General features: G+C 49.6%; 1 protein-coding gene across 1 annotated transcript in view; it reads left to right on the top strand.

The window, feature by feature from the left end:
- Window positions 1–9,201, top strand: part of CASP2 (caspase 2) — a 224,650-nt gene extending 215,449 nt beyond the window's left edge. Inside the window, exon 11 of the mRNA XM_069242657.1 lies at window positions 8,467–9,201. Within this exon, the coding sequence (XP_069098758.1) occupies window positions 8,467–8,610 (144 nt within the window). The 3' untranslated portion in view covers window positions 8,611–9,201. The remainder of the gene's footprint in view (window positions 1–8,466) is intronic.
- The last annotated feature ends 3,768 nt before the right edge of the window (window positions 9,202–12,969 follow it).

Below are 12,969 nucleotides of genomic sequence, written 5' to 3'. Positions count from 1 at the left end.
TGCCCTTGGTTGAAAGCTCTGCTATGGATTGGCCAAGAAACAGCCTCCAGAAGGCCTGTGGGCACATCGCACCAGAACCGAAGCGCTATCATTGTGCTGGTGCTCAAAAGTGCCTGTTCTCAACATCTACCAGGCTGCGACACTGGCATTGTGAGGAAATGGGGTGTATTACACAGTGTGGCTGTGCAACCTCGCCACGTAATACACGTGCCAAACCCAGTAGGACCTTCAGGTGTTGTTTCTCAAATCCTCAGCTCAGCCCAGGGTAATTGTGGCTCTGAGCAGCACAAAGGAACAGATGTGAAGGATTACACAGCACCAGAACAATTGAAGAAAAAGTCAAGACACCAAAGAAATCCTGTACCGATTCATAAAGATTGTATTTTTATGTACTTTTTGATACCACAATGACAAAGATTCACAGAATAGCATAGTAAATAAAAGCATTTCATTCAACGGTAAACAAGCGTTGGCAGATTCAGCAAATTTGACAACTTTTTCACTAAAAAGTTTGCGCTTGTTGTAATGCGGTCACTTGGAGCCACTTTAAACACCCAGCTCCAGTGGGGAGCCAGTCAGAGGGATCAGCAAGGTCCCTCTGCAGGTGAAGCAGTCTCCAGTAAGTTCCAAGCACTTTTATCCTTTGCCTGGCTTTCCTGTGTAAGTGATCCTGATGTAAAGGATTTGGAAAATGCTGAAAGGATGCTGTTATCGACGGGAGTCTTGCTGCGACTACTTTATGTCCATGAATTTCGTTAGAAGATCCGGTCTTCCTGGCAGGTTGAGATGTGAATGCTGTGACCGGTGATGAAGGTCTGTGAACCACCATTGACGTGGCCACTCCGGAAGCAATCAGGATCATCCTGGCTCTCTAGTAGGACAGCTTGACGAGGACTGACGGGATCAGGGGAATCAGAAGAAAGTCGATCCATAGGGCATTCCTCAGTGTCCCTGCTTGGAAGAACCTTGAGGCGCCTGTCGGGCATGTTGGTGTAGGAAAGTGCCCCTTTTCGACATTGTCACGCTTACTTTTTATCTGGTAATTGAAGCAATTTTGACAAAGTGCACTGGGTTCCTGCTGTCCAGGTCCTCAGTGCCGGATCACTTTCCCTAAAACTGTACAATTGTTCCCCTATTGGCAATACCATTACCTCCAGTCCCTAATAAATGGTACCCCTTGTACCTCGGGCATGGGCACAAAAGGGGGCCCCCCAAGGGCTGCAGGACCAATTGTGCCACCCTAAGGGACCCCTCACCAAACACATGACAGGCTGCGTGTCGTGGTGCTAATAAAAGTGAAAACACAGCACGGCACAAGGCCTGTGTGCCGTGCCCCCAAACACTGCGTGCAGTATGTGTGAGTCACAGCCTGTAGGAAGTTGGCACTGTATATACTATCTCAAAGTGAGAGATAGTGTGCACAGAGTCCAAGGGTTCCCCTTAGAGGTAAGATAGTGGCAAAAAGAGATCATTCTAATGCTGTATTTTGTGGTATTGTGGTCGAGCAGTAGGCTTATCAGAGGGTAGTGATAAGCATTTGTTGTACACACACAGGCAATAAATGAGGAACACACACTCAAAGACTTACTCCAGGCCAATAGGTTTTTATATAGAAAAGTATATTTTCTTCGTTTATTTTAAGAACCACAGGTTCAAGATTTACAAGTAATACTTCAAATGAAAGGTATTTCACTCTGCTATTCTAGGAACAATAGCATGTACAGTTTTGACAAAAATGGCAATAAGCTATTTTAAAAGTGGACACAGTGGAAAAATCAACAGTTCCTGGGGGAGGTAAGTAAATGTTGAGTTCACAGGTAAGTAAAACACAGGGTTCAAAGTTGGGTCCAAGGTAGCCCACCGTTGGGGGTTCAGGGCAACCCCAAAGTTACCACACCAGCAGCTCAGGGCTGGTCAGGTGCAGAGGTCAAAGTGGTGCCGAAAACACATAGGCTTCAATGGAAATAGGGGTGCCCCGGTTCCAGTCTGTCAAGTGCCCGCGTCCTCGGAGGGCAGACCAGGGGGGTTTTGTAGGGCACTGGGGGGGACACAAGCAGGCACAGAAAGTAAACCCTCAGCGGCACAGGGTTGGCCGGGTGCAGAGTACAAACAGGCGTCGGGTTTCTTATAGGAATCAATGGGGAGACCCGGGGGTCTCTTCAACGATGCAGGCACAGGGGGGGGCTCCTCAAGGTAACCACCACCTGGGCTAGGCAAAGATTCGCCTGGGGGTCGCTCCTGCACTGGAGTTCGGTTCCTTCAGGTCCCTGGAGCTGTGGGTGCAGTGCTGGTTCCAGGCGTCGGTTTCCTTGTTACAGGCAGTCGCGGTCATGGGGAGCCTCTGGATTCCCTCTGCAGGCGTCGCTGTGGGGGCTCAGGGAGGTCAACTCTGGCTACTCACAGGCTTGCAGTCGCTGAGGAGTCCTCCCTGTTAAGTTAGTTTTCCGCAGGTCGAGCCGGGGGCGTCGGGTGCAGAGTGGAAAGTCTCAACCTTCCAGCGGGAAACATGTGGTCTTCAAAAGTTGCTTCTTTGTTGCAGAAAGTTGCAGTTTGTTGAACAGGGCCGCTGTTCTCGGGAGCTTCTTGGTCCTTTAGATGCAGGGCAGTCCTCTGAGGCTTCAGAGGTCGCTGGACCCTGTTGGATGCGTCGCTGTTGCAGTTTTCTTCAAAGTAGAGAGACAGGCCGGTGGGGCTGGGGCCAAATCAGTTGTCGTCTCCGTCTTCACTGCAGGGCTTCAGGTCAGCAATCCTTCTTCTTTAGGTTGCAGGAATCGGTCTTCTTTGGTTCTGGGAGCCCCTAAATACAGAATTTAGGGGTGTGTTTAGGTCTGAGAGGGCAGTAGCCAATGGCTACTGTCCTTGAGGGTGGTTACACCCTCTTTGTGCCTCCTCCCGGTGGGGAGGGGGCACATCCCTAATCCTATTGGGGGAATCCTCCTTCTACAAGATGGAGGATTTCTAAAAGTAAGAGTCACCTCAGCTCAGGACACTTAGGGGCTGTCCTGACTGGTGGGTGACTCCTCCTTGTTTTTCGCATTATCTCCTCCAGCCTTGCCGCCAAAAGTGGGGGCACTGGCCGGAGGGGCGGGCATCTCCACTAGCTGGGATGCCCTGGGTCGCTGAAACAAAAGGGGTGAGCCTTTGAGGCTCACCGCCAGGTGTTACAGTTCCTGCAGGGGAAGGTGAGAAGCACCTCCACCCAGTACAGGCTTTGTTCCTGGCCACAGAGTGACAAAGGCACTCTCCCCATGTGGCCAGCACCATATCTGGTGTGTGGCAGGCTGGCAGAACCTAGTCAGCCCACACTGGAAGTCAGTTATATTTTCAGGGGGCATCTCTAAGATGCCCTCTGGGTATACTTTACAATAAAGTGCACACTGACATCAGTGTGCATTTATTCTGCTGAGAAGTTTGATACCAAACTTGCCAGTTTTCAGTGTAGCCATTATGGTGCTGTGGAGTTCGTGTTTGACAGACTCCCAGACCATATACTCTTATGGCTACCCTGCACTTACAATGTCTAAGGTTTTGCTTAGACACTGTAGGGGCATAGTGCTCATGCACATATGCCCTCACCTGTGGTATAGTGCACCCTGCCTTAGGGCTGTAAGGCCTGCTAGAGGGGTGACGTACCTATGCCACAGGCAGTGTGAGGTTGGCATGGCACTCTGAGGGGAGTGCCATGGTGACTTAGTCATTTTCTCCCCACCAGCACACACACGCTGGCAAGGAGTGTGTCTGTGCTGAGTGAGGGGTCCCCAGGGTGGTATAAGACATGCTGCAGCCCTTGGAGACCTTCCCTGGCATCAGGGCCCTTGGTACCACGGGTACCAGTTACAAGGGACTTACCTGGGTGCCAGGGTTGTGCCACTTGTGGAGACAAAGGTACAATTTAGGGAAAGAACACTGGTGCTGGGGCCTGGTTAGCAGGGTCCCAGCACACTTTCAAATCATAACTTTGCATCAGCAAAGGCAAAATGTCAGGGGGTAACCATGCCAAGGAGGCATTTCCTTACACAGCCTTACAGCCATAAAGCAGGGTGCATCATATTACGTGTGTGGGCATACCTGCAAGATCAGATGTGCCCCTGCTATGTCTTTGTCGATTCTTAAACATAGTAAGTGTGCAGTGAAGCCTTTTTAAGTACATTTGCTGGACACTGGTTTATTCAGGTTCCCCAGGTACATGATGGCGCCACTGAAACCAGGAATGTTTGCTATCAACATCTCATACTAATAAACCCACACTGATTTCAGTGCTGGATTTATTAATACATTCACCCTGAGGGCACCTTAGAGGTAGCCCCTTAAAAACCTAGAAAACAACAAGCATTGGCAACAATTTTAGAAAATAGGGCCCTAGGGGAGGACCAACCCATATACTAAAATAGAGGAAAGCAAAGTGAGGTCCCCCACCCCAGGATGTTGAGTAGCTAGAGGGGAGTTGGGAGAACTCTGAACCCCAAAAGGTGAGTACCTTAGTGACCTCCGCGACCAGGAGCTCAGAGTACCTGATATTCCCAAGGACGAACAAGAGGACTTAGGAAATAGATTGTGCAAGGAAAGGAGAAGAAGACAAGCTGTGGAGTCCAGGACCTGAAGAGGAGTCCTTGCTGCGGTGCAGATGATGTCCCATGTCGGTCGTCGGGTTGCAGATGCTCAGTGGTTAGAACCACCACCAACAAGCCTTGGCAAATGCAAGAGAAGGCAAAAGAAGAGTTGCAAGGCTGAAGAGGACCAGCAAGTTCCAGGTGACTCGGCCCTTAGAGAGGAGTATGGGCTGACCATCAGCAGTCGGTAGAGCCAACAGAAGCAGTTGCAGCCCCCATAGGCAACCCATTGGCAGCAGACACAGTAAGTTGCATTGAGGCCCAATCAGCACGCCTGGAGCGGAGTCCCATGTTGCTGGAGCAGCAGAGGAGAGACTGTCCTTGCAAGGTTGAAGTGCTAGGGCCAGGGCTACTCGGAGCCTCAAGATCCTATTGAAGCAGGTGACAACAAGCCTTGGTAGCTGCAAGAGTAGCGGTGCACAGTGGTGCTGTCCCGCAAGGAGAGTCAAGGGCTCACCATCTCCCAAGATGGACAGTGGGCAGAGAGCACCAAGGTGACCACTCCAGACCACCACCTGTGATGCAGGATCCACGCAGTTCCACAGGAGAAGAGATCCTTGCAGCCAGATGTCATTGCTGTAGTTCGCTGCAGATGCAGGAGAGTGACTCCTTCACTCCAAGGGAGATTCCCTCTGGTTTCCTAGTGCAGCAAGTCTTGCTGACCCCAGAGGATGCACAGCCGGGGAAATGTTGCAGTTGCTGGAAGGAGCAGGTGAAACAATGTTGCAAGGCGAGCTAGTCTTGGGAGTTGCAGTCTTGTCTGTTCCTGAAGTGTCCAGTTGCGGTTACGGTGGTCAGGAGCAGAAGTAAGCTTGGAGGAGGAGTCCTGGTGGAGTCTTGCATGCTGAATTTGGGGAATCCACCCTCGAAGGAGTCCCTAAATAGCCCTAAAATGGGGTTTGGTCACCTTGCACGGTGACCACCTATCAGGAGGAGGCTCCCAGGGGCCTCTGCTCATCTTGTTTCCAAGATGGCAGAATCGAGTGGCCGCCTGGAGGAACTCTGGGCACATGGGTGGTGATGGACAGGGGAGTGGTAACTCAACTTTCCTTTGTCCAGTTTCGCACCAGAGCAGGGACTGGGGGTCCCTGGGCTGGTGGACCGGTTTATGCAAGAAGGGCACCAAATGTGCCCTTCAAAGCAAACCAGTGGTTTGGGGAGGGTTCCCCTCGCCAGCCATGTACCACCTATTTCTAAGGGAGTGGTTCTTACCTCCCTCTCCCACAGGAAATCCTTTGTTCTGCCTTCCTCTGCATGAGCTGTTCAAGCAGCAGGAGGGCATAAACCTTTTTGAGGGGTGGCAGCAGCCGGCGGCCTGAAAAACCCTGGAAAACTGGTAGGAGCAATACTGGGGGGTCCTTTAAGGAGCCCCAGAGTGCATGGAATCGTACAACCATACTGGCATTAGTATTGGGGTTTGATTCTGACAGGTTTGACACTAAACATGCCCAGGTTCGGAGTTACTATCAAGTAGGTGGACACAGGGTAATGACTATGTCCAGTACACGGGTAAAATGGCTTGCCTGCTCTTACGAAGTCCAGTACAATGGAGGTGGAGTTTGTAGGGACATGTCTGCTGATGCAGGGGGGCCTCAAACGCAGGCACCTGCTCCCTAACCTTTGGGCTGCAGCGGCCTACCATAGGGGTGGCTTAGTGACCTGTTGTGAAACGGTGCATGCACCTTGTCACCCATCTGCAGTGGCTTCCCTGGGTGGCATAATACATGCTGCAGCCCATGGGGAACCCCTGGTGTACCAATGCCCTGGGTACCTGGGTTCTATATACTAGGGACTTATATGGGGGCACCAGTGTGCCAAATGTTGGGGTGTGTGAAATCCAAGCAACCAAATTTAAAGGGCGAGAGTACGGTCACTGGGATCCTGGCTAGCAGGATCCAGTGAACACGGTCAAAACATACTGACTATGCAAAAAGAGGGTACTTTCCTACAGACCACACTACCCCCTAAAAGAGCACCTTGGGATTGGTAGAGCAAGCCCCTGTCCACTCATAAGGGAATACCTGAACCCTGCCTACATACGTCATTTTGGTATTCTAGATAGCGAGCCAGCTTCCTACAGTCGGTAGCCCAGATTCTTCAGCCCAACGCCTATCACTGCTGTGCAGCACCAGGGACCCGGACCTGATGCACAAAGTTGCACCAGAATACGCTGAACACTGGGCTGTTGCTGGAGTGTGGCTCGGTCCTCCAGAGGAGGTATAGTTTCATGCCATTAGTATAACTGTTGAACTTCTATGGTTTTGTGCGTGTAAAATCTGAACCTAACTTAACGTCCCTCTAACCTGTGTTTTTTTGTGAGCAGTCTTGTGGTAGTGTTTTTACTATAGTTATTTTTGTGAACTAGTCAGTGTTGTAGTGGGAATGTCCACTGCACTGACTACTCCATCTGCCTGATAACCACTATCATGACATTGTTCTTTTGGACTACTGTGCACAACAATCGTGTGTACTTGGAGGCGTCTATAAGTTGTGAGCTCAGAAGAAATGCAAACGGGTGTTTGTCAGTTATTTGCTGCTGTATCAGTTTTTTACTCTGCATAACACGTATGTTACAGACTTCATCTTGCTTTGATTTTTTCAATTCTAAAAATCTTACAAAACAGTAGTGTTTTCTGTCATCTGTATTGTATTACTTATTTTGACAAATTACATTTATTCTTTGTTGTAATGTTTTTTCATTTGGTAAACGTGCCATAAAGTGTTTGGGATATTCCACTGCTCTTGAATTCAGATAGAAACCTATGACAGGAGGGAACCAGAGCCTGGGTGAGGTGTTGTGTACTTCCACGCCTTCGTGGTCGGGCGTGATGCCAGAGAGGATGGGTGCTGACACCCTCCTGTGACCAAGGTGGGGAACTGGTAACGCTCTGGTGGTGAGGGCTGATGCCAGAGGAGTTGGGTACTTCCACGCCTTCGTGGTCGTGCGTGATGCCAGAGAGGTTGGGTGCTGACACCCTCCTGTGACCAAGGTGTGGAACTGGTAACGCTCTGGTGGTGAGGGCTGAATGCCAGAGGAGTTGTGTACTTCCACGCCTTCGTGGTCGTGCGTGATGCCAGAGAGGTTGGGTGCTGACACCCTCCTGTGACCAAGGTGGGGAACTGGTAACGCTCTGGTGGTGAGGGCTGATGCCAGAGGTGTTGTGTACTTCCACGCCTTCGTGGTCGTGCGTGATGCCAGAGAGGATGGGTGCTGACACCCTCCTGTGACCAAGGTGGGGAACTGGTAACGCTCTGGTGGTGAGGGCTGAATGCCAGAGGAGTTGGGTACTTTCAGCCCCCTGTTGGTCAAGGAAGGGTACCAGAGGGGTTGACAGCATACTCCCCTGGTGGTCAGGGTGTGATACTAGAAGGGTTACACCCCACCGGATAAGGGCCGGATGCCATAGGATTCGGGTCTGCACCCCTATGGTGGTCAGAATGTAATGTCACAATCAAATGTCTGCCTCTCCTCCAATCCCAAAGGAAAATGTACCGATTCTGAGCCCAGAGCCCACACTTGCCTCTTGCCTAGTGCTTGTGTGCTGATCTAGTCTGAGGCCTGCGTGGCATGCTGAAATGTCTGTAGCAGCCACACATGCTGCCCACCCTTCTTCGTGTGCTGCTCTCCAGACAGGGCCCTCAGTGGACGTGCTCTTCTGGTCAGTGCACCTTTGAAGATCTGTCGGCTCAAGACTCATTCCTTTGTGTAATCACTCCTGTTCTTCATTCATTGCTTAATGTTTTATGTTACCCTGCCCTGGAGCTCTTGATCAGTTTAAGAATTAGAGGATGCAGATGAATCTTGGCCAAGACTTGACGCTTTCTTTCTTCTTCTGTCTCCTTCCCCACGCCACAGGTGAACGGCATGATCAAGGAGAGGGAAGGCTATGCCCCTGGCACAGAGTTCCACCGCTGCAAGGAGATGTCGGAGTACAGCAGCACCCTATGCAAGGATCTCTATCTCTTCCCTGGCCTGCCAACCCCAGCGGAGGAGGCCTGACAGTCAGACGGGACACCTTCTGCGGCCAGACCACCTCAGAGTGCGGCGAACGCTCTTCAGGCTGACCCATGTCTTTTAGGGACCAATGGACATCAGGCCACTGTTGCACACTGAGGTTGCCCTGTCCCACAGCGGGTGAGGTATGGGGGTGGGGGGCAGCAGGCCATGCTCTCACACTGCCACTGCGGGCGGGGCTCCGGACAAGGTTTGTAGTTCATGTCACTGCCCATCTGTGGGGTCCGTTGTCTTACTCAAGCACTTGCCTGTAAGCCGTTGTGAGGGCACTTTGTAAATATATCCGTTATTCGCAACGCATATGAGGTGCGTCGTTTTCCATCCCGTTCATCCCACCATGATGCCATGTGGCGTAAAGACCAAAGATTTTACAAGAACCCAGCAGAGATTGATATTTTTGTATTTCAAGTATTTTCTTCATCCAAACTCGTTTTGCTATTCCTTTTGTTTTTAAGGCCAGTGTTCTTTGAGGGGGGGCTGTTTATCTTCCTTTTATCCAGTGTTTATGCATTTTTGTACAGAAAATCAAAATTCCTGCCATTGTGTTTTTAAAAATAAATTTGTCATTTATTTTAATTTTGAATGACTGAGTGCTTACCTGCCATCAGTGCGCTGGTCTTACCTGTGCCCAGACTGCTTCTGTTTGAACAGTTGTGTCTGCTGTCTTCCTGTGGATTGTGAGAGATATTGGTTTCGCTGTGCCAACTTTGGGGAGGTGGGGGGGGGGGGGGAGTTTGAAGCTTACCACCTGTTACAGGTCATGTGGGGTTGACTATTTCATACAGGTTTCAGATTCTTGTGAGCATCTCAATGTGTTTTGTTGATAACCCATTTGAGGTAGAGTTAAACTTAAAAATATACATTTAAGGAATTTTGTAGTTCAATGTTTATGGACACTTAAGTGCAATTAGCTTGGTTTCATGGATATTTCTTGCTAACTATTAAATGGCCACATGAAACTTGTTAGCTATATCAATTGAGGTAGGATTTGAGGTGAACTTTATTTCAGGGAGATTTTTAGTTACCCCTGTTGTTTCTGGAAAATAATTCCATTGGCATTTAAAATCAACTGTATTCCCATGAGGGTTTTTATAGGTGACCCTTTAGTTAAAAATTCCAAATATTTAGATTATTTTTAAGCACACAATAACTTGTGTAGCCCAGTGTTTGCAGCATGCAGTGTTGTAGATCACATGATGTGCACTGCCTTCCTGTCTAGTGTTGGATTCAGAATATTACGAATATACTTCAAGGTTTCTGTTGTTTGAAGGTTGACTTGTCATAAGTCACAATACATAAAAATGTTGTATTGCCAGCGGGTACAGAGATAACGTTGATTGCACCAGCTTTCAAACACTCACTGAAGGTCTGTCATAGGTCTCCTAGAGACCCCTCTGCAGTGAACCTTTCTTCAGCAGCCAACCAGTTCTCTAATGAGTTCATGCATCCCTGATCTACAAAGATGGCTCGCAAGCACCCACATCACCTTCGTAAATACCTGAAGTGTGGCTGAAAAGTAAGACAAATACAAGAAGTCCATGCAAGACTTGTTCCTGTCACTTCCCCTCTCTTGCGAAGTCACGCCATCTGCACTTGAAGGACTTGACTCCACTTTCATGGTCCAAATCTGAGGCTGCTCCTGGCGCGCTCAGAGTTCTCAGGCCACGGTTGTCGACCCCACTGCAGATAGAGACCTTCAGGGAATCAATGATATAACCTTTCAAGGTGGTGCCGGCTTCCTCTCGCAGGCCTTGATGCCCCATCATGCTGCAGGGCTGCCAGACATACTTCTGCTTGAGGGACTGGAGCCGACTGACCCTGTTGGATCTCTGTTTGGCCACCTCCAGGTGACAGCAAATCTCTTGACATCTTTGGGGTTCCCTGTCACTGAAAAAAGGTCCCACCTGACTCCCTCGCAGAGGCAGTCATTCATTGGAGCAGTACTCACAGTGGAGTTCAGGGCTTTTCCTCCGCTATAATAAGTCCAGGACATTCAGTCTATGAACCTGATGTTTCAGGCCTCCTACATAGTCTTTGTCAGCTTCACTGGGAGACAAGTGCACCTCTGCAATGCAATTTGACGTTCCAGTGGGACCAGTAACACGGCAATCCGATCAATGCTACCCAAGTCTGGGAGGAGACAGCATGAGATATGCAAATTGTCAAGTGACAGGACGCTCTCCCTTCCCCACCTAGATTGGACGATCGTGATGTATGCATTCCTGCTGGGCTGGGAGCTGGAGATCAGGGGACTTTGGTCTACGGTAGAGGGCTAGCTTTAGATAAATCTGATTGAATTGCGGCCATTCACCTGGCTCTGAAAGCCTCCCCCCCCCCCCCCCCATCCAGCAAAGGGAGGCTGGAACAAGATCTCAAGAACAACAGTGCTGCCCTGTGGTATTTTAACAAGCAAGGCAGAGTAGGCTTTATGACCTGTCAAGCAAAGATGCTTGGAATGCCAGGGCGATTTCCTGATAGCGAACTACCAGAAGGTTTCCTGAAAGCCAGAGCAGGCCGTGTGGCTGCGTCTGGCAGATTGCGAGTGGTCTCTCCATCCTAGTGTGGGCAGAACCCTGGCTAGATCTTTTTGCCACTGTAAAAAACATGCACTGTCAAACGTTTTGAGAATTGGAGTTTCCACTAGAACACTTGTTAGGGGAGTGGAACACATGGCTCTTGTACGTATTTCCTCATCTGCCCCAAGCTCTGAAAAAGATAATGAGTGACTAGGTCCAAGGTATCCTAGTGGCTTTGGATTGGGTCAGGGGAGTGTGGGAACCAGACCTTCTGGGCATGCGCATCTGTCCTCCACCGGGCTGCCACTGTGTGAGGATCTCCTGTCTCAGCAGCAGGGCAGGATCCTTGTTAGGAATGGGGTCTCTAGTTGGCAGTGGTTTGCACCCTGTGCAAATAGGGACCCTCACTATAGTCAGGGTGAGGGAGCCTCACAGCCAAGATACCTTCTGCTCACCAACTTGGTAGCTTTACAAGGGCAGTTAGGTTTATCTCAGAGGCAATGTGTAAAGTATTTGTACACACACAAACAATATCAGTGAAAACACTACAAAAGTCCTCCACACCAGTTTAGGAAAATAGCCAATAAGTGTCTGAGCAATCAAGACCGAAATGACAAAAAAACAACCTACAAAAGTAAAGATATCACTTTTCTGTTTAAAGGTTTAAATGAGTCTTAGTCCACAGGAATCAGTGGTTGTATCTTTTCAAGACAAAGTACCTGGGATGTGTCAAAAAATAAATACAGTGCGGGCCGCAGGGGAGGTGAAGCGCTGAAAAAGGAAAGCAATGTGTCTGGTCCTTACTGGCAGGGGATGTGACGCATTGATTCTTTGCTCGCAGGAAAGGTGATGCGTCAGTTCCTAACTGACAGGGGAGGTGATGCGCAGATTATTTCCTCGCAGGAAAGTCGCTGCATTGATTTCTGGACACGCACCCTCTGTTCCTTACTGCACTGTGGGGTCGATGAGAAAATTTACATCCAGGGACAGTGCCTGGAAAAGTCCAGACGGGCTGAGTTGATGGGGCCATCGGGAAACAGGTGCTGCGTCACTTTTTCAGGTGTCAGTGCATGGATGTTCTCCTTCAGGTCACCAGCTCACACTTCCAGGGCCCAGGGACTGGAGTTGGCACCACTTGGCAAGTCAGGACTTTAAGCAGAAGAGCCCAGGCACTGGCAGAGGAAGTCTTTGACGTCCCTTAGACTTCTTAACAGGAGGCAAGCTCAGTTCAAGCCCTTAAAGAACCTTGGAAACAGGATGTAGAAAGCAAAGTCTGGTCCTTTCACTCCCAAGACAGAAGCAGCAGGCCAGCACAGCAAAGCAACCAGCAAAGTGGCAGTCCCTCCTACAGCATCCAGCTCCTCTTCCTGGTAGAATTTCCTCAGCCCAGAAGGATTCTAACTATGTGGTGTCAGAGGTCCAGTACTTATACCCATTTCTGTCTTTGAAGTAGGAAAACCTCAAAGAGAAGTATATGTAGTGCACAAGACCCTGCCTTTCCCTGCCCTGACCCCAAACACACTCCAGGGGGTTAGAGACTGCTTTGTGTAAGGACAGGCACAGCCCTATTCAGGTGCAAGTGTCAGCTCCTCCCACCACTCTAGCCTAGGAAGACCCATCAGGATATACATGGCACACCTGGTCTTCCTTTGTGTAACTCTCTAGAGTGAATTCACAAACAGCACAACTGTCATCCTGGCCCAGACTTGTATTACACAGACAGGCAGAGGCCCAGAATGATTAAGCAAGAAAATGCCCACTTCTAAAAGTGGCATTTTCAAACTTACCATTCAAAAATTAACTTCATCAAAAGATGTGTTTTTAAAAT

This window comes from Pleurodeles waltl, chromosome 7 (assembly GCF_031143425.1).
Source record: "Pleurodeles waltl isolate 20211129_DDA chromosome 7, aPleWal1.hap1.20221129, whole genome shotgun sequence".
NCBI lineage: Eukaryota > Metazoa > Chordata > Amphibia > Caudata > Salamandridae > Pleurodeles > Pleurodeles waltl.
Note: the sequence above shows the minus strand (reverse complement) of the source record. Positions and strands in the feature narration are given on the sequence as shown.